This window comes from Vulpes vulpes, chromosome 2 (genome assembly GCF_048418805.1).
Source record: "Vulpes vulpes isolate BD-2025 chromosome 2, VulVul3, whole genome shotgun sequence".
NCBI classification, from domain to species: Eukaryota; Metazoa; Chordata; class Mammalia; order Carnivora; family Canidae; genus Vulpes; species Vulpes vulpes.
Genome location: NC_132781.1, coordinates 115,335,231 through 115,354,032, shown reverse-complemented (window position 1 = coordinate 115,354,032; position 18,802 = coordinate 115,335,231). Strand labels below are relative to the sequence as shown.

At 57.9% G+C, this 18,802-nt stretch overlaps 1 protein-coding gene across 2 annotated transcripts; it reads left to right on the top strand.

Annotated features, from left to right (window-relative positions):
- Window positions 1–3,936: 3,936 nt before the first annotated feature.
- Window positions 3,937–16,171, top strand: AKR1E2 (aldo-keto reductase family 1 member E2). 2 transcript variants are annotated; one of them, XM_072749638.1, is made up of 11 exons: window positions 6,332–6,471; window positions 6,718–6,853; window positions 6,936–7,103; window positions 8,963–9,079; window positions 9,235–9,312; window positions 10,699–10,821; window positions 12,190–12,287; window positions 13,906–13,978; window positions 14,435–14,519; window positions 15,461–15,542; window positions 15,789–16,171. In XM_072749638.1, exons 1-11 carry the CDS (start codon window positions 6,452–6,454, stop codon window positions 15,829–15,831), a joined length of 1,023 nt encoding a protein of 340 aa, XP_072605739.1. In that variant the 5' UTR covers window positions 6,332–6,451; the 3' UTR covers window positions 15,832–16,171. The 2 variants fall into 2 exon arrangements, with proteins under 2 accessions (XP_072605740.1, XP_072605739.1); XM_072749639.1 differs by lacking the exons at window positions 6,332–6,471; window positions 6,718–6,853 and adding an exon at window positions 3,937–4,033.
- The last annotated feature ends 2,631 nt before the right edge of the window (window positions 16,172–18,802 follow it).

The window sequence follows — 18,802 nt, the reverse complement described above, 5'->3', positions numbered from 1 at the left end:
TGCTATGTTTAGCAGTTTTCATGTGTATACTTTCTTTGTATGACTGTTTGTGCATCTTTTTTTTTTTTTTAAGGATTTATTTATTTGAGGGAGAGATTGGGGAGGGATAGAGGCAGAAAGAATCTCAAGCAGACTCTCCACTGAGCATGGAGCCCGATGTGGTGCTCGGTCTCATGACCCTGAGATCAGACCTGAGCTGAAACCAAGAGTTGGATGTTTTAACCGACTGCACCCCCCCCTGCCCAGGTGCACCCCTGTATAGCTTCTTTGGGGATTTTGTCATATTCAGATTCTTCCCCTACTTTTCCAGTGAAATGTTTATTTTTATAGTATTGTATTATGGAGGCGTAAAAGTTTAGTCTACATAAGTCTCTCATTAGCAATATTATTTACATATATTTTACGCCATCTGGTGGGTTGTCTTTCTCTTTATTGATACTATCTTTCGATGCAAAGATGTTAAGTTTTATGGAGCCGGTTTACATTTTCTTTTATACTTGTGTTTTTGGTGTCCTCTCTTGAGGACCTATGTTCTCTGCTCAACAGACTCCGAGTCTGGGCAGACACATTACTGGATGTGACTTCACCCAACAGCCTCGACCAAGCAGGCGCCACCTGAGCCTGCTTTGAGGGAGATGAGGGCTCTCTGCTTCCTTTCCACTGGCCAGAGGCCCATGTGGAAGCTGAGTGCATTGGGTACTTGGGTGGGGGGCTAATGCTATGGTCACTCCTGCTGAGGCCTTCGATGTGGTTTGAGCACTTAACCCCTCTCTAAAGCCCCCAGCCGGATGCCCTGCCCTTGCAGCAGCTTCCCTGAGCCCCCTCTGTATACCTTGCTAAAGCCTCCTGTGCTCACACAAGCTCATGGGTCCTGCTGGTGCAACTGGAAACTTCCCCTGGATAGAGAATGTCCAAGGTCATCCCTGTGAGCAGCTGAGCTGCCCTAGATGTGCTGTTTTCACGGAGAGGAAGGGGCCCTGTACTTGACGGGATGAGCACTGGGTGTTATTCTGTATGTTGGCAAACTGAACACCAATAAAAAATAAATTTATTATTAAAAAATAAATTAAAAAAAGGAAGGGGACCTGTGCCTGGAGGGAGCAGGAGAGGCAGGGACAATAGCCCTGCAGCGAATAGCCTACAGAGACTGTAATGAGTAGTCTTCTAGATATATCTTTGAAAAATCATGGGGATCCCTGGGTGGCTCAGTGGTTTAGTGCCTGCCTTGGGCCCAGGGCCTGATCCTGGAGTCCTGGGATCGAGTCCTCCATCGGGCTCCCTGCATGGAGCCTGCTTCTCCCTCTGCCTGTGTCTCTGCCTCTCTCTGTGTGTGTCTCTCATGAATAAATAAATAAAATCTTTTTTAAAAGAAAAAAGAAAAATTGTGCAAGAATTTCTTTTGGATAAACTCCTAAAGACAGGAGTGCTCACCTATGGGACGCCGATGGGTCTCAGAAGTGGTCGCTCCTCACATAAAAACCTGCCGGTGATGGGCAGTGCCCTCCCACAGCGTTTACATTGTGTGTGCCCTCGGCAGGGGGGCGAACCCCCCTCACCGTGACAGCCATGTGTACTGTTTCTCCTCGGGACCACTTGTGTTGGGTCTCTGTTCCTTTTAAAACACTGATTTTTGAGAGTTTCTGGCATCACAGGATGTTACACCTTTTCTGGCATCAGGTTTTCTGAGGAATGCTTTAATGCTCTTCTGGTTTCTGTCTGCCTTTCCACGGGTGGCATGTTCCTAGTAGCTGGTTGGCCACAGAAGAGCCCACCGTCCCCTTATGGCTCCTGGCTCTCGTGGGACACTCACAGGTGACGGGATTTTGCTTCCAAGGTAAGACGATTTACAGGTGATTCGCAAAAGGTCTGTGACTTCTGCCTTTTTTTTTTTTTTTTTTTTTGTGTGTGTGTGACTTCTGTCTTGCTTGCTCTCTCCTTTGTCCCTCTGTCTGTCTGTCTGTCTCTCTCTCTGGTTCCCATTGCTAGGAACCGAAAGAGGGCTCAGATCGGATCACCGGACTTGAAAGAACTGAGACCTTGTCTAAACTGAATCTGGGGGATCCCTGGGTGGCTCAGGGGTTTAGCACCTGCCTTTGGCCCAGGGCGTGATCCTGGAGTCCCGGGATCAAGTCCCGCGTCGGGCTCCCAGCATGGAGCTTGCTTCTCCCTGTGCCTGTGTCTCTGCCTCTCTCTCTCTCTCTCTCTCTCTCTCTCTCCTTCTCTGTGTCTCTCATGAATAAATAAATAAATCTTTCAAAAATAATAAATAAAATAAAAAATAAACCTAATCTGGCCAACAACGTGTGAATGGGCTCAGAAGTGGGTCCTGCCCCAACAGAGTGTCAGCTGCAACCCCAGCCCGGCCTCCTGGGAGACTTGAGGCAGCGCTTCTGCCCAGCCAAACGGGGATCCTAACCCCCAGACGCGGTGACATAACATTTGTTCTCACAGCAGACACCCAGTATGCCCTTCCAGGGCCAGGTCTGGTCCTGCTTTCGCCTCCCTCTCCCCTCCCCTGCTCTCTCCAGGTGCACTGGCTCCTTCTGGGCATCTCTGCCTGCCTGAGCCTCTGCACCTCTGAGCTCCCCCAGCACACTGTTCCCACACTGTGCAGGGCTGGCTCCACTGGTCTTCCCGGTCACAGCATAAATGCCACCCTGGGGGCCTTTTAGACCTATCGAGGGGCTCCCGGCCCGCCCTCCAGGCCCTGCTTCACTTCCCTGAGCCCTCGGTCTTGTCTCCCCTGTTTCTGTCCATCTCCCACGCTGGGCCGTGAGCTCCTGGAGGGCGGGGACCCCGTGGGCCCTTCCAGCACTCACACCCCGGGTGACCACAGGGGTACAGCAGCCGAATGCATCAGTGAGAGGGGCTTGGAGTGCCCTTCCGCTGAGAAGCTCATGATGAAGGGTCCAGGTGGGGTCCGCAAGACCCCCGGGGGGGGGTCCCTTCCCTGCCCCGCTGGCTCCGCAGCCCCAGGCCGGAACCTAGCAATTAAAACACACCTTGGGGGATCCCTGGGGGGGCTCAGCGGTTTAGCGCCCGCCTTCCGCCCAGGGCGTGATGCTGGAGACCCGGGATCGAGTCCCACGTCGGGCTCCCTGCATGGGGCCTGCCTGTGTGTGTGTGTGTGTGTGTGTGTGTGTGTGTGTATCATGAATAAATAAATAAAATCTTAAAACACACACACCTTTGAGGTCATCCAGGCAGTGGGGTTCCCAGGCCCCGGGGCACCAAGGGGCAGGACGTGGAGGCTCCGGAGGGACAAAGAGGACCTCGGATACTCCATGTCCCCCCATTTCCGACCACTCCCTGGGGCTTCCAGTTCACTCCCGAAGCCTGCTCAGCGCAGCCGGGAGATGACTCCGCCCCCTTCCACCTGCGGCGCCAGCCGGGAGGCTGGTCCTCGCCCCGGGGCGGGGTGGGGCGGGGTGGGGTGCAGCAGGCAGTGCTGTGCCCCATTCTGCACCCCGCAGGTCCTGCTGCCGGGACCCCAGGGAGTAGAAAGCATTTACTGGACCCAGCCAGGTGTGTCATCGACGGGGCCCCGAGGCCGACGGACCTCGAGGAGCGCGGGGGCCCTCGATGCCCGCCCCAAGCACGTCAGGTTGCAGGGGAGCAAGGCCTCCCCTCTCCCTGCTGGAGGGAGGCCCTACCCGGGCTCCAGCGCCGGGAGCCGGGGCCTGGCCCAGCCCTAGCCCTGCGGTCCCCGGAACCGGGAACACCAACCAGCCCCCCCTCCCGCCTCCCCGCGGCCGGGCCTCTCCCCCCTCCTCCCTCCCTTCCTCCCTCCCAGGCCGGAGGCCCCAGGCCCCAGGCTCCAGGAGCGCGCAGGCCGGCGCGTGCGCACATCGCCTCCCGGGCTCCCAGGGGGTGGGCGTGTCCCCGGCCGCCAGCCAATCAGGGCCGCCCCTCCGGCCCCGCCCTCCGCGCCCCTGGGGAGCTGCGGCCGCGAGCCCGGCAGTTGCGCGGCGGCGGCGGCGGCGGCGGCGGGAGGATGGAGCGTATCCCGGCCGTGGGCCTGGGCACCTGGAAGGTGAGGCGGCCTCCCCTGCGAGGCCCGCGGGGCCACCCGCCGCCCTGGGGTGGGGGCCACCCTGCATCACACGCCCCTGCGCACCTGCTGGCACCTGTTGGACCCCGCGTTTTATCGTGGGAGGGGCCGGCTGCGGAGGGCTTAGCATCACCCAGGTATAATCCTGCGAGGTGCTCTCAGGCTCCTGCAGACCTAGGGTGCGACTTGCACGGTGGCTGGGGCTCCGCGGCCCCGCCTCGGGCTGTGTGCGCGCGCAGCCAGCGCTCCGCAGGGCTCCGTGCCTCGACTTCCCCGCCTGCCTTTGCTGCACCGTCCTCTGCACAGCAACCAGCGCTAGGAAACCTGCAAAAAAAAAAAAAAAAAAAAAGCCTGCTTCGGGGGCCATTCCGCTCTGGTGTTGCTGGACCCCAGGTGCACAGAGCTGGGTCGGCCCTGTTCGCCCCTTCCTGACCACCACGCAGAGTCTCGCGTTTGCGCAGTCAGGTCACAGCACTACTATCGATTATCTCTGCTGGCCCCCAAGGGCGGCCTCAGTGACAACCACAGAGACACAGTGGCCTAGGGCAGCATGTGGGTCCCGACGGCTGCATGCAGGGTGCTCGGCTGCATGCAGGATGCTCGGCTGCGTGAAGGGTGCTCGGCTGCATGCAGGGTGCTCGGCTGGGCAACCCTGTCTCATGCCTGGGTCGGGCCCCCTGGGGCTAATCCTTGTGGCTGCACCGAACTCTCAGCCTCAAGCAGGCTACCCTGGGGTATCCTCTGGGTGATGATGGCTGAGGCCCCGAGGGAGCCAGGGAAATGCACAGGGCACCCTGAAGCCTAGGTTGGAAACCTCTCTGGCTGCATTCACCCCAGTGAAGCACAAGGACACCCCAGGTTCAAGATGGCCTTGGGGGGGGGGTGAGGAAGATAGTTCATTCGGAGTCTGTGGGATCACATTAAATCCATGGATCAATCTGGAGACAACTGACTTTTTCGTATTAAATCCGGCCTTCTACAAGCATAGTCTATTTCTCTGTTAATACATTGTCCTAGATAGATTGTGTCTGTCAGTGTCTCTTCGTCTGGTGGTACATACAGCTTTCCCTGGAGAGAGCAGACCCTTCATTTGGGGAATTAGTCCTGGATACTGGACGCTCTGTGATACTATTGGAAATGAAACTTCTCTGAAATTATGTCTTCAGCTCATTCACTGTTGATGCATAGGAAAATAATCTTCCCCGGGCCATCTGGCTAGCTCAGTTGGTGGAGCATAGGACTCTGACCTCAGGGTCAGAAGTTGGAACCTCATATTAGGTGTGGGGCCTAGTTTTTTTTTGTTTTTGTTTTTTGTTTTTTGGGTTTTTTTTTTTTTTGCTGTTGTTATGGTTGTTGTTTTAAGTGTGGGTATTCTTTACCAGGTTAAAGAGTTTTCTTTTTTCTTAGTTTACTGAGAGTTGGAATCAGAAATGGGTGTTGAATCTTATCCAACATTGATTGACAACGTGTATTTTTTTAATCTGTTCATGTGGTGAATTATTATTATGGATTTTCTGATATCAAGCCGTCCTTGGCCATGTCAGATAAACTCAGTCTGGCTGTGGTATGTTCTTTTTCCGTAGTATATTGTTGCGTCCGCTTTGCTGTTATTTTACTTAAGATTTTTGGAACGATCGATGAGCAAGATCCATGTGTGACTGTCCTACTAATATTTTTGTCTGCTTTTGATGCCAGGGTTATGCTGGTCTGGTGGAATGAGTTGGGAATATTCTTTCTTTTCCTTTTCTATGAAATATTTAGTGTCAACTTGGGATGATCTCATCCTTGAAAACGTAGAACTCTGTGTTCAACGAATTGCTTCATTTAAAAAAAAAAAAGATAATTATAAGACAATTCGGCTTTTCTTCTCAAGTAAGTTTCTCTAGGGATTTCTCCCAGTCTTTTCATCTCTGCAAATTGTCAGTTTGTAGTGACCGATAATATTTTCTGCGATTTTGGGTCTCGGTTTAATCTGTATGGCTGTTTTTCATTGAGGTCATTAAAAAAAAAAAAATTGGTGCTGTCAGTCTCATCAGAAGTTTGTCCACCTTACTAAGGTTTTTCAGAGACCTAGCTCTGGCTTTGTTGATCTTCTCCGCCGTGTCTTTATTGGATGTTCGTTCTTGTTCTCACATTTTCCCTCCCCTTCTCATTTCTTGGTGGTTCGTTTCCCGACTTGGGGTGGATGCTGCTTCATTAGCTCTCAGCGCCTCTGAATGCTGCTCGTGAGTGAAGACCTGGCGCAGGGGGGTTCCGTGAAGGTCGAGCAAGCAGGTGCTCTGAGAACCACGAAGCCCTTGGGGGACGCCCGGTGGACGTCGTGAGCCCTCCCCGGGCTCCTTCCTCCGCTTCAGCCCCTTTGCTTGTTGAGCAGCCCCGTCCACAGGGAGCGTTTTTCTGATGAAAGCCCTACTGTGCCTGTGGGTTTGGGGAGCTCCTCCGCGGGGGGTGGGCTATCTTCAAGCGAGTGTACCCCTGTTTGCCTTTCCCCCTGGCCTTCTGGTCTTCCCAGGTAGGGGCTGAATCCACACCTTCTCCTTTACTATTATGTCTATTATGTCTCCTTTACTATTATGTCTCCTTTACTATTATGATGCCTCCTCCGTGTCTTTATTCCTCTGCTGGTTCAGGAGGCACAGCAGAGGATGTGGCTCCCTGATTTGCAGGCACCAAAAATACCTACAGAGTTTTCCCGAACAAGTCGAGGAGCTGGAACTTAGAGGCTCGGGAGCCGCCCTGACTCCCACGGGCCCTGATCGCAAGGCCAGCCCACGCTGGCGCGGGTGCGGGGACCTGACCCAGGTGCGGGGACCTGACCCGGGTGCGGGGGAGCAGCGGCCGTGTCCTGAGTGCGAGGGTTCCTTCTGTCGTGCTCCTTTCGCAGGCGGCCCCGGGGGAGGTGGCCGAAGCGGTGAAAGTGGCCATCGACGCGGGATATCGGCACTTCGACTGCGCTTACTTGTACCACAACGAGAGCGAGGTCGGAGCTGGGATCCACAGCAAGATCACGGAGGGCGTGGTGAGGCGGGAGGACCTGTTTATCGTCAGTAAGGTAGGACGTCGCAGGGTGTAGACCCCGGTGTAGACCCCGCAGGGCTTGGGGGGCAGGAGAGCCGACCTAGCGTGTGGAGGGTTTTCTGGGCCCCGGGGAACTGAGCAGGACGCGCGTGCTGGGACTGGTGCAGGGGAAGGCGCCCGGGACGGCGTGACAAGCAGAGGGGACACGTGGGCAGAGCACGCGGTGGGGACAGGTACAGGGACCTGGAAGATGCTTGGCGTTCCTGGACCGGGAAATGAGGCTGCAGCGGGGGACAGGCTACATCCCGGGGCCCCAGCTGCCTGTGAATCAGGGGCTCGCTCTTGTTCCCCACAGAGGAGCACCGTTGCAGGTGTTTAAGTAGGGAGCTCATATGGTGGAGCAGCGAGACTTGTGTCGGATCAGGCAATTGCAGCCACCGAGAGGTGCCGGGACACCTGGGGGGCTCAGTGACTGAGCGGCTGCCTTTGGCTCAGGATGTGACCCCGGGGTCCCAGGATCAAGTCCCACATCGGGCTCCCTGCGTGGAGCCTGCTTCTCCCTCTGTGTGTCCGCCTCTCTCTGTGTGTCTCTCATGAATAAATGGATAAAATCTTTTTTAAAAAAAAAAGGAAAGACAGGTGCATTTGCTCAGGAGGCCGGAGACCCTGGCCGCTGTGTGGGTGGGAGAGGAGGGCGGCCCGGACTTGGGAGACAGGGGGCCCGGGGGACAGCCGTGCGGGCCACTGAGGGGCAGACGCGGGCAGCGCACAGTCCAGAGCGCTTTAGCTGTTGACTCTGATGCGGGGTGTCAGGACCGTGAGGCCAGAGCCCCAGCCCTCACACCAGGTGTCCCTGAGCTCCGAGGCACTGGGCAGTCACTGGGTGGCACGGGCTCACGGCGTCCTTGCATGTAAAGCCAGCCTCGGGATCTGATCATCTCAAGTACTTTCCAGGCCCGATGTCCATAGCTGCAGGATGCACTGCTGCTCCTGTATTAGTGTCACTGTCCTGCGTGACTCTGCGACTCGTCAGGTCCCAGAGAGCTGGAGAGGCCTCGGTGTGTCCCTGGCGGGGTTCAGAGAGCTCCCCTGCTGGTCCAGGAGGGGTTGCCAGGCCAGCCCCCAAACCCAGGCACAGGTTTCTCCGGGGCGCAGCAGAGCCGGCAGGGCAGATGTGCTCCTCACCCTTGACATTTGGAAATGCAAGTTTTTTACAGAAATCACTCTGTATGCTCACCGTCTAGAAGGCACCGTTATTTATTCACAGTACATTCCTCCCTTTTTTGTGTTTTCCTGCCTTTCTGTCAATACCCGGTGTTTCTGGATTCTCTTTCTATCTTCCAGTCTTCTTTCTGGAACACGTATCTGTCTTTTCTTGCTGTGTCGGAGGCCCCAGACGGGCCTCGTTGCGGTCACTACGACATGGCGGAGCGGGAAGTAATGGGAGGCAGATCCAGGGGCGGGGCTGGAAGTATCCAGGTCAGGACAGGGTGGCTGGACACCCGCCCCACCTCACCCGCGGCCACGTGGCCTTCCCAGCCGGCGCTGACTTAACGGGAGACCCAGTGAGTGAGTCAGACGTTCGCGCCCGCCCTTCTGCTTGCAGGCGTTTGGGTTGATTTTTGTCTGGTCCCAGTGGATCCCCGTAAGCAGGCAGCCCTCCCACAAATCGCTCCCCGTGCTGCCAACTTCCCTGCTTCCCCCTACTCAGGCAGCAGGGGCCCCGTTTTGGAGATTCGTCCCCGAGGGAGCCCCATGGACCATCCGAGGCTGAGTCACCACCTCGTGTTGATTGCCGCCTGGTTGCGGATGTTGTCCACCTTCCCGCTGCTGGAATCGTGGGGCACAGGGCAGCTGTGGTGCTAACATGGGCGTCCTTCCTCCTGCCGGCAGCTCTGGTGCACCAGCCACAAGAAGTCGCTGGTGAAGGCGGCATGCACCAGGAGTCTCACAGCCCTGAAGCTGGACTACCTGGACCTCTACCTCATGCACTGGCCCATGGGCTTCAAGGTAACGTCCTGGAGGCGCTGGCTTCCTGCTCACAGCCGTTGGGTGGTGCAGAGAGCTTGGGCCAGCAGCAGGGCCGGGGTCCCCGGGCCGCGTGGGCCACACGCGCACGTTCACTTGCCGGCAGTTCCCCATTGGCTCCCTCCTCTGCCTCACAGTCCGGGGAAGAAGACGTGCCCCTGGACCGCAGCGGCATGGTTATAGCCAGTGACACGGACTTCCTGGACACCTGGGAGGTGAGCCATCGGCTGGCGGGGGATCGCGAGCTTGCTGGTTCAGGTACGCTGGCTGTGTGCCCAACGCACGGGTGTGCGGCGTGAACGGGGGTGCACACCTGACTCAGCGGCCACCTGCTTCCGTAGCTTGGGCTGCCTCCTCTCGCCGACACATCCGTCTGAGCGACAACTAGGGCAGGCCTCCGGTACTCTCAGTGTCCGCTTGTTTCTTGATTAGTAAACAGCGCGTGGTCATGACGGAAACACAGAAGAGGATAGAAATAAAACTTAAGAATCCATTTCCCCATTACCTGGTGGGGCCCCATCGGGCTCTTTTGTAGTTGCCGACGGCTTGTTGGTAACCGCTCGTTGGAGAAGCTGGAGGGATGGGGTGCAGCTCTGCAGGCTGCTGCTGGAGCCCGGACGGAAAGGGGGGAGGAGGCCTCAAGTACAGCAGCGAGTGCAGGAGCGGGGGGTTCTCCGCTGGCCTGCTGACCTAGCACGTGTGATCTTGCACACTGATGTGGGGTAGAGGCGTGGGAAGCAGGCGAGTTCACACCGAGTTCAGGGAGAGGAGTGGGAGCCGGCCTTCGAGGACCAGGTGGGGTGAGGGGCACACAGATGGGGAAGCGCGCCCCCCAGACCACCCTCTCCCCCCATTTCTTTTAAACGGGAATCAGTGAAAGGGATTAGCAGCGGGGCCTGGACTATCAGGGCCAGTGTCCGGGGGTCCCCGGCCCTTTCTGTCCCAGGGCACTGCCTCTCTGGAAAGCAGTGGGTTAGAGTCTGGGCGGTCTCGGCAGCATGAGTGGAGTTCTGGATGCTGCTGCAGCGTGCAGGCAGGAGCTGGTGTCTGCTCGCTGGCCGCCTGCCTGTGGCCACTCGGGACTTTTGCCGCCGCCGTCCCCTGCACCGGGCCACGCTCCGCCTCAAGCAGAGGGCCAGCAGGACAGTGATGGCACCTCATGGTGCTCAGGAGGTCCATAACCTGGGTAGAGAGGGAGGCGAGCCAATGGTCAGCATCGCACATCCTCGCAGACACCGCATCAGCAGGTAGTCAGAGTAAGAGGAGTAACGATACCTAACGTGCTGCGCGTTCGGGAGATTTGGGCCCTGAGCTGAATGCTAGGTGCGTGTTGTTGGATGGAATCTTAAGACAATCCTGTGGTGAGGACAGGCTTGTCCCCACTTTGCAGGTGGGGATGTTGAGGCTCCGTGCGGTCATAAACACGTGCCCCAGGCCCCCCAGCCGGGGAGCGGTGGAAGTGGAGTAGGCGCTGGGGGCAGAAATGCCCGTGGGACGTCGGGTGGGATCCGCAGAAGTCTGGGGTGGGTGGAGTGGGTTCAGCGCAGTGTGCAGAGGCGTGCGGGGCATGGAGCATCCGCGGGACCCTGTGTTCTCTCTAGGCCATGGAGGACCTGGTGGTCATGGGGCTGGTGAAAGCCATCGGGGTGTCAAACTTCAACCACAAGCAGCTGGACAGACTTTTGAACAAACCCAACTTGAGATTCAAGCCAATCACTAACCAGGTGAGGCTTGAACAGCTGGCTCTGCAGCTGCCCCGTCCGCGTGAGTAAGCTGGGAACGGGGGGTGGGGGGGTTGGGGGGGGTGGGAGTGCAAGGTGGGCCTTCCCCTCCCGGAGCTGCAGAGTGGTGCTGTGGGGAGCAAGTCGGCCAGGAGCGGACACCGAGGCAGGAGAGCCTGGGGGACGGTGGGTGCCCTGGGGAGGCAGGGCGTGGGCGGAGCTGGGTTTGCTCTGTGCAGAGGCAGCAGAGGGTCCTGGCGAGCCATCCTCCCTCACCCATGGTGCTGCCCAGGCCTTCCGTGCACTGGGCTGGCTCGTGAGCAAAGGGCATTTTTGCAGTACTTCACTTTACCTGAACGGTTGCACAGCGTCACGGACGTCCACAAAGCGCGCACATGACCCTGGGACTCGATGACTTCTCCTGAGCCTCGGCGCGCTCCGTGCCCGGCATCCAGGCACAGAAACAGCGTGACCGCCGCCCGCCAAGGGCAGCTGCTGTGCTGATTACTGACGGCACCGAGCCGCTTTTGAACGTAGTCGGTGAAGTGACGCGTGACATACTCTGCTGCGTCTGGCTTTCCACAGTGTAGTTGTCAGATGCGTCCACGTTCACGTGTGGTCGTCCACCGTTCCCATCTCTGCGTGGCATTCCGCGACGTAAATACAGCACAGGGTAGTTACCCATTCTGGCGTGGATGGGCCCTTGTGTAGTTTCTGGTTTGGGGACGTTAAGCATAGAGCATCAGATTCCTTTTTTTACAACGAATTTCTGGGGCACCTGGGTGGCTCAGCTGTTGAACATCTGCCTTCTGCTCAGGGTGTAACTCTGGGGTCCCGGGATCGAGTCCCGCATCGGGCTCCCTGCATGGAGCCTGCTTCTCCCTCTGCCTGGGTCTCTGCCTCTCTCTCCGTGTCTCTCAGGAATAAGTAAATAAAATCTTGAAAAAAAAATACCCTTCCTATCATGTGGGTACAGGAAAGGGCATCGCTCGGTGAGTCTCTGCAGGTGAGCGTGCTCAAGCGGTCAGCACCCAGACCAGGAAGCAGAACAGCCTCTGCCTTTTGGAAGCTCCCTGGTTGCCACCCACGGAGCAGCCACTGTCCCCACGTGAGGCACGAGAGTGCCACAGGCTGGAGCGGAAATACAGGCCCAGAGGGGGCACCTCACCGGGCAGGGGCCGTCGGAGCGCCCAGGGAGCATGGGAGCCCTCCTGCCCATTCCCAGGGGCCTGTCACCCCACAGGGACGGAGGCCTGCGCCTGGGGACAGGCCTGTGGCTCCTCTGGGGCAGAGCCGACCGTGAGCGTGTGCCCTGTTTCCTGGCAGCCTGTCGGTCCCAATCCCCCTGGTAAGCTGTGACTCTCTCTGTAGATCGAGTGCCACCCGTATCTCACCCAGAAGGAGCTCATCGGGTTTTGCCAGTCCAGACAGGTGTCCGTGACCGCGTACCGGCCCCTTGGCGGTTCCAGGTAGGGGTGCGTCGCGGGTGGTGGCACGTGGGGCTCTAGCAGGGAAGAATTCGGGTGGTTGGCAGGGGCTCTCTGAAGGAAGGGGAGGCTCGCCCGGCCCCCTCCCCCCGACCCCAGCCGTGTGCCGTGCTCCCTCCACCTGCTAAGCTAACGAGCCCCCTTGGCCGCTCGCACCACCCGGACCAGACACCAGGCCATTCTGCCGCAGGGCCGGGTCTGTCTCTCAATCTGTGTTCCCGCCACCCCTGCTGTAGTTAAGCGGGCGCTCTCCCCACTAATTCTCGCTAGTTCTCACAGCCTCCTGGCTCAGGCCGGGATTGCGCGCTTCGCACCCACTGTCCCCGAGGTACCAGACGGGGCGGCTCAGTAGAATCAGGTCACCTTCCTGCTGGAAAACCCTTCCGTTCTTGGCTTGGCCTCGAAGTCCCACTGGTCTGGCCTCTGCGTGCTTCTGGCCCCGGTTCTTCCCCCAACAAGTGCGCTCGCCCAGCACTTGACACCACGCGGGGCTCCCGGGAAGGAGCGCTGTCTTTCCGGGCTCTGTGCCCCTCACGTGCTGTTCTCTTTACCTTGAGATCTTGCTCAGACCCTTTTTTTTTTCTTTTTAAATCTGGCTAACTCAGATTTCTGATACACGGTTTAATTCTGTGTCACCTCCTCCAGGAAGCCCCCCACACTCCCCGTATCCCGGTTTGTCCATAGCTCTTGTCTCACTGTCTTGTCATTAATTCCTGTCCCCACTTGTCAGAGCTGCTCGAGTGCAGGGACAGCATGTGATTTGTGACTCTCCTCCACCCCCGGCTCGGTGCCTGGGACAGACCAGGGGCCCAGGAGGGCTGGAAGCATTTGACTCTAAATACCTGTGTGTGTGTGTGTGTGTGTGTGTGTGTGTGCGCGTGCGCGTGTCTGCCATGGGAGGTGGGCACAGGTGTCTGAACGCGGTAGTTGCTGGAAGGCCGGGTCGTATCGTGCAGATGAGCGTGGGGTCCCAGGGCCGCCCAGGGGAGGGAACCAGCTGAGTGCTGGGCCCGCGACAGGTGAGATCAGCTGGTCAGTTCCTCCAGGAGGCTCTGAGCACTGTCTGTAGAGCCGCTTAAGGAGTGGTAGCCGAGGAAACGCCTCTCCGGAGTGGTTAGGGCCTCTCCCTGCGGGACGCGGGCCCAGGGGTGGCGCCAGGCCGGAGCCTCGGGGTCTCCGCACTAGACCTTCCGCGTGTTCCCGGGCTCAGGCTCGTGTGGGCCCTGAGTTGAGCTTTCTGAGATTGCCAGCAGCAGCAGCAGTCTAGACGCCGCTGCAGGCCCTACGGTGAGCGAGGTCAGACAGCCCGTAGACGTCACACCAGGCCATGGGCCCTCCGATGGTGCCACCTCGTCCTCGAGGAAACACCACATATCCACCAAGACCAGCAGTGTGTCCAGCTGTCTCCTGGGAAGTGTCAGCCGGTGGGGTCGGGGTGGGGAGCGCTTCCGTCCCGTTTACCATCCCCGCAGTGAGCAGCTGTAGCGATCAGACGAAAATAAATCTCGGCTTTGCCCTCTGGAGGAAGTAGCGGGGTTTTCAAAGCCAGGAGCATGCACACTGGACCCCCTAACCCCCTGCCCGGCCCTGCTCTCTCTAGTGAGGGCGTAGACCTGATGGATGACCCTGTGATCCAGAGGGTGGCGCAGAAGCACAACAAGTCCCCGGCACAGGTAGGAGGGGCTGGGCGGGCCTGCTTCCTCTGGGGGCTGAAACGGGCAAGGACAGAGGACAGGAGCCCCTGGCCAGGCCCCCACGCTTCACCAGTACGTGCTGCCCTCCCCCCGACCCTGCACACCAGCGAGTGGAACAGGAAAGGCCTTCCCACCGGCTTCCTTGCTCTGACGTCCAGGGTCGAGGCGTTGGGCACATCCGTGGGATCTCATTAAGTCACAGAGGTCTCCGCGGGCCGGTGGCGGTCATTACATACACATTGGGAAAACCTTCCAGAAAATACTGGTGTGGGTTCGTAAAGGACTTTGGAACAGAAAAGCTTTGTGATTAAAAGCTGCCCCTGACTTTTGGACTTTTTCACTGTACGATATGCTGTAAACTGCGTGAGAAACCACCAACTCCGTGGAATCTCCTCCCTGTGTCTGATATTAGACTTTTTTTTTTTATTCCTGCAGATTTTGCTCCGATTTCAGATCCAGAGGAATGTGATTGTAATTCCCAAATCAGTCACCCCCAAGCGGATTATTGAGAATATCCAGGAAAGTGCTTCTCTTCTTTTAGGCGGAGGGCTTGGGAACACATGCAGCTAGCGGGGGTCAGCCACCTCGCGCACAGGCCCTGCTGGCTGTGATGCGGCGGGCGCGCAGGGTGAAGCTGCGGCCACAGCCCGAGGAACCCGAGGGTGTGACAGTGCCCAGCCTGGGAGCTGAGACGGGAGTGGGGAGGCGAGAACAGCCAGGCACCTGCCCGCCGACCCCACCAGAACTGAGCCCAGCCACCCCCCTGGGCCCCTGCCCCCCTCCAGCCACAGCTGCTAGGGACCCCGAGTCCCTGGCTTCCCCTGGGCTGTGGTGGGGCCTCTCCTGTGGGCAGAGGCCGGGCCCGAGGCCACTCCACCTTCTCTCCCAGCCCCTCGGCTGCAACCAGGGTCGGCCCTCCTGGGAGAAAAGCTCCTATTTCTGGAGCGGGTCATAGTCCTCAAGTATGTTAGGAGCCAAAGGGTGGGCGGGGCAGGGACAGTGCAGCTTAGAGCTTGGCTTCAGAGGGAACAGATGCGAAGAGGACCCTGCATTCTGAACACTGTCGGAGTGGCTGGTCCCGGGGATGAGTGTCCTCCTAGCTGGTAGGGTGGGAGGCACAAATGTTTTTGGGTTTTGTTTTTTTTTGAGCAGTGGGAAAGCTTTGCTGCACCCCTTCACCGTCCCAGGGTGTCCCGTACTCCCAGGGGGTGAGTGCAGTACCCCCCTACGACTTTCCAGGGGCTCCCAGCCAGCCCCGAGACATCCAGCGGCAGGCCAAGGCCCACGGCCCACATGCGTGTGGGAAGGCCAAGGCTCTGGGGAAGACCCGGGGGCCACAGGCACTGTTCGCCCTCCGCTTTGTGTCCCCGAGAGGCCTGGCACGACACTTGGCAGGTAGCACATGCTCGACGAAGTGCTCCCTGACCTGACTTTGCCATGAACATCTGTATTGGCTGCAGGTGTTCGACTTTAAATTATCAGAACAGGACATGAATGACATCCTCGGCCTGGACAGGAACTTGCGGCTGTGCACATTACCCATGTAAATACGTCTCCTTTACTTCCTTTCAAAATAGGGGGATTGGTTCCTGAATCGGTGTTGATTATATATGTTTTAGGTTAATTAAGCCTTCTCATAACTCCTAAGTCTTTTCTGTTTGAGGCTGTGCCCCTGAGCGAATCCAAAGACTAATTTGGTACATCGGGGACCTTGAAAGTGCACAACTGTGTCTCTTAGAATGTTTCTCTTAAAGAGAATAAGCATTTGATTTGTTTTCCTGTTTTTCAGAGCTGTAAACCACAAGGACTATCCTTTCAACATATACTTCTGAGCGTGGCTTCCCTCTTCTTCCTCCTGCCCGGGCGGACGGATCCATGAGGCCCGAACCACCAGCCTCTGCCCTGGGCTGACAGGGAGGGGACGGGAGGGACGGGGCTTGATTCCGGTGGATTCCCACCTGGAAGGGCAGCTGAACTCCCTGAGAAATTCATATGGTTCAGATGGTCTCCGTGATGGAAAGGGAGAGGGTGATCCTCTCCACAGAGAACCCTCAGTCCTTTGAGCACAGTGTGATGGGATTTTACAAGACAATGTGGCCTGTACTCTCAAAAAAAAAAAAAAAATGATTGTATTATGGAAATATTTAGATAAATACAAGAGTTGAGACCATACCATGATGAGTCTCTGTATCTGTCACTCGGCCCCACTGCAGCCCTGGGCCTGCCTCGCATCCCCTGTGCTCCCCTGTGCCGGCCAGCACCCGCCCCGCACCCCCCCCCCCCCCAACGATTTTAAAGCAAAATCCTTACCTTGACACATCCAAAGAAAACGGGGCTGAAAGTGGGAGATGTCTCAGGTCAACAGAGAGGCATTTTTCCTTCTCCACATAGTGGAAACCCCAGCTCAGAGAGGACGCTCGGTGCCCAGGCCGTCCACACTCTGCACAAGGAAGGGCATTAGGGAGCGTATCCACGCAGGCCCATTCAGGGCAACGTGTTGCTCATCTCATGAGGGGTCACCTCAGCACTATTGGGGCCACTCGTGTTAAAGCTGCTATAAATTATGCGAGACTTCAAAGGCTCATTTTCATGAGTTAATTGGCAGGCATCTCCCTGTTTGCAAGTGTAAGAAAAATTCAACACAATTGGCTAATAGTACTTTTTATTAACATTTACAGAATTTTCCTGGGTTACAAAGTAATTCGACCAAATTCACAACGCAAAGAACTGAGAGGAGCTCAACTAGATAAAGTAAAAAAGGCCTTTTATAAAAGAGCAGTATCTAGGAAAACTCCTCTTTCTAGTAGATCCTTGTGGTCTTTGCCCACGTCTATGACATGCAGATAGGGGCGCCTGGGTGGCTCAGTCGGTTGAGCGTGGGACTCTTGGTTTGGACTCAGGTCATGATCTGAGGGTGGTGAGGTCGTGGGGCTCTGCGCCTAGTGAGCGAGGAACCTGCTTCTCTCTCTCTCTCTGCCCCTCCCCACGTATGCTCACTCTTCTATCAATCTTTAAAAAATATATCTAATAAATGGGCATAAACACTTCACAAAACCTGCCACATAGCATACATAATTTGTAACTCGCTTTTTAAAAAAGTGTAGGGGCGCCTGGGGGGCTCAGGTGGTTAAGCTGCTGCCTTCAGCTCAGGTCGTGATCCCTGGGTCCTGGGTCATGTCAGGCTCTCTGCTCAGCGAGGAGTCACCGACCCCCCCCCCCGTCCCTCCTCCCCACTTGTGCTCTCTCTGTAAATAAATAAAATCTTCAAAAAATTAAACATGCACGAACGTACATACCGGATGTACAGTTGGTGCAACCGTTCACTTAATATTTTGACCAGTTTCAGCCGGTCATCCATCTCCGGCCTAATGTAAATGACTTCCACATGTTACACTGAATCCTTATCACCACGACTCTGGCCTTGCAAAGGCACTTCGGGCTGCAGGGGCCTTTCTTCTCATCCCGACACCTCAAACTCCGACGCTGACCAATGTCCATTCACAGGTGAGCCTGGAGGGACCAAAAGGTAAGCTCCATCACTTCATATTCTATAGAAAAAACTATTACAGATTGGTGGAGGTTTTTCTTATTTTTTTTATTCTTGTTTTATTTATTTATCTATTTATTTATTTATTTATTTATTTATTTATTTATTTATTTATTGCTAGAAACACTTGGAATAGCAACACCAGGGCAACCAGCGAGGATGAGAAACACTGGGCCCCACGCAGCCGGCCGGGGAGGACGCGCGCCCGCGGGGAGCACTGCGCCTCTGCATCTGGGCCAGCGGCTCCCGGGTTCGCTCTGTGCATATCCAGGAGCGCCCCGGGGAGCTCGGGGGGCGACGCGGACTGAGGGCCTAGGCCAACACCCCAGGCCTGCCCCGCAGGGACCCGGGCCTCCCCTCCCCTGGAGGAGCCCAGGAGCCTCTCCAGGTCGCCCCGCGACGGGCGCCCGCGCATCCGCGGCTCTGGCGGCAGAGGGCGCCGCTCGCCTGCCTGTGGATCGGAGGCTCCCGCGTGGGTCGTCGGGGTGGGGGTGGGGGGCCCGGGAGCGAGCAGGGCTGCGGGGGGAAGCCGACGGCCTGGTCCATCTTTGGCTCCCGGGGGTGGGGGGGCTCTTCTTGGATCCGCAAGAGCAGGAGCGAACGGACCAGCTGCGGAGGGGGGGTGCAGGGGGGTGGGGGTGCGGGGGTGCAGGGGTGCGGGGGGGGGGTGTAGTGTCGGAGCCTGGGCCACACGGGGGCGGCTGGGAGCAAAGGGGGTGGAAGCAGGGGCCCGATGGGGACAAGCGGCCGGGCCCTGTTTGTTTACCCGGCTTCTGAGACTGGGCCTCCTTCCCCGCGGCCCAGGGGCGCCCGCCAGGTGCGCCCCGCCCACCACCTGGTCCCACCGCGGCTGCCCGAGGGTGCGGCACCTGCCCTGCCCTGCCAGGTGGGTGCGACACTTGCCGCCACGCCCCGCGGATGTGGCCTCTCCGTGCTCCCCCAGGGCCGGCACCTCTCCGTGCTCCCCCGGGGGCGGCACCTCTGCATGCTCCCCGCAGGTGCAGCACCTCTCCAGGCTCCCCGCAGGTGCAGCACCTCTCCGTGCTCCCCGCAGGTGCAGCACCTCTCCAGGCTCCCCACAGAGCGGCACCTCTCCGTGCCCCCCGCAGGCGCAGCACCTCTCCGTGCTCCCCCGGGGGCGGCACCTCTGCATGCTCCCCGCAGGTGCAGCACCTCTCCAGGCTCCCCGCAGGTGCAGCACCTCTCCGTGCTCCCCGCAGGTGCAGCACCTCTCCAGGCTCCCCGCAGGTGCAGCA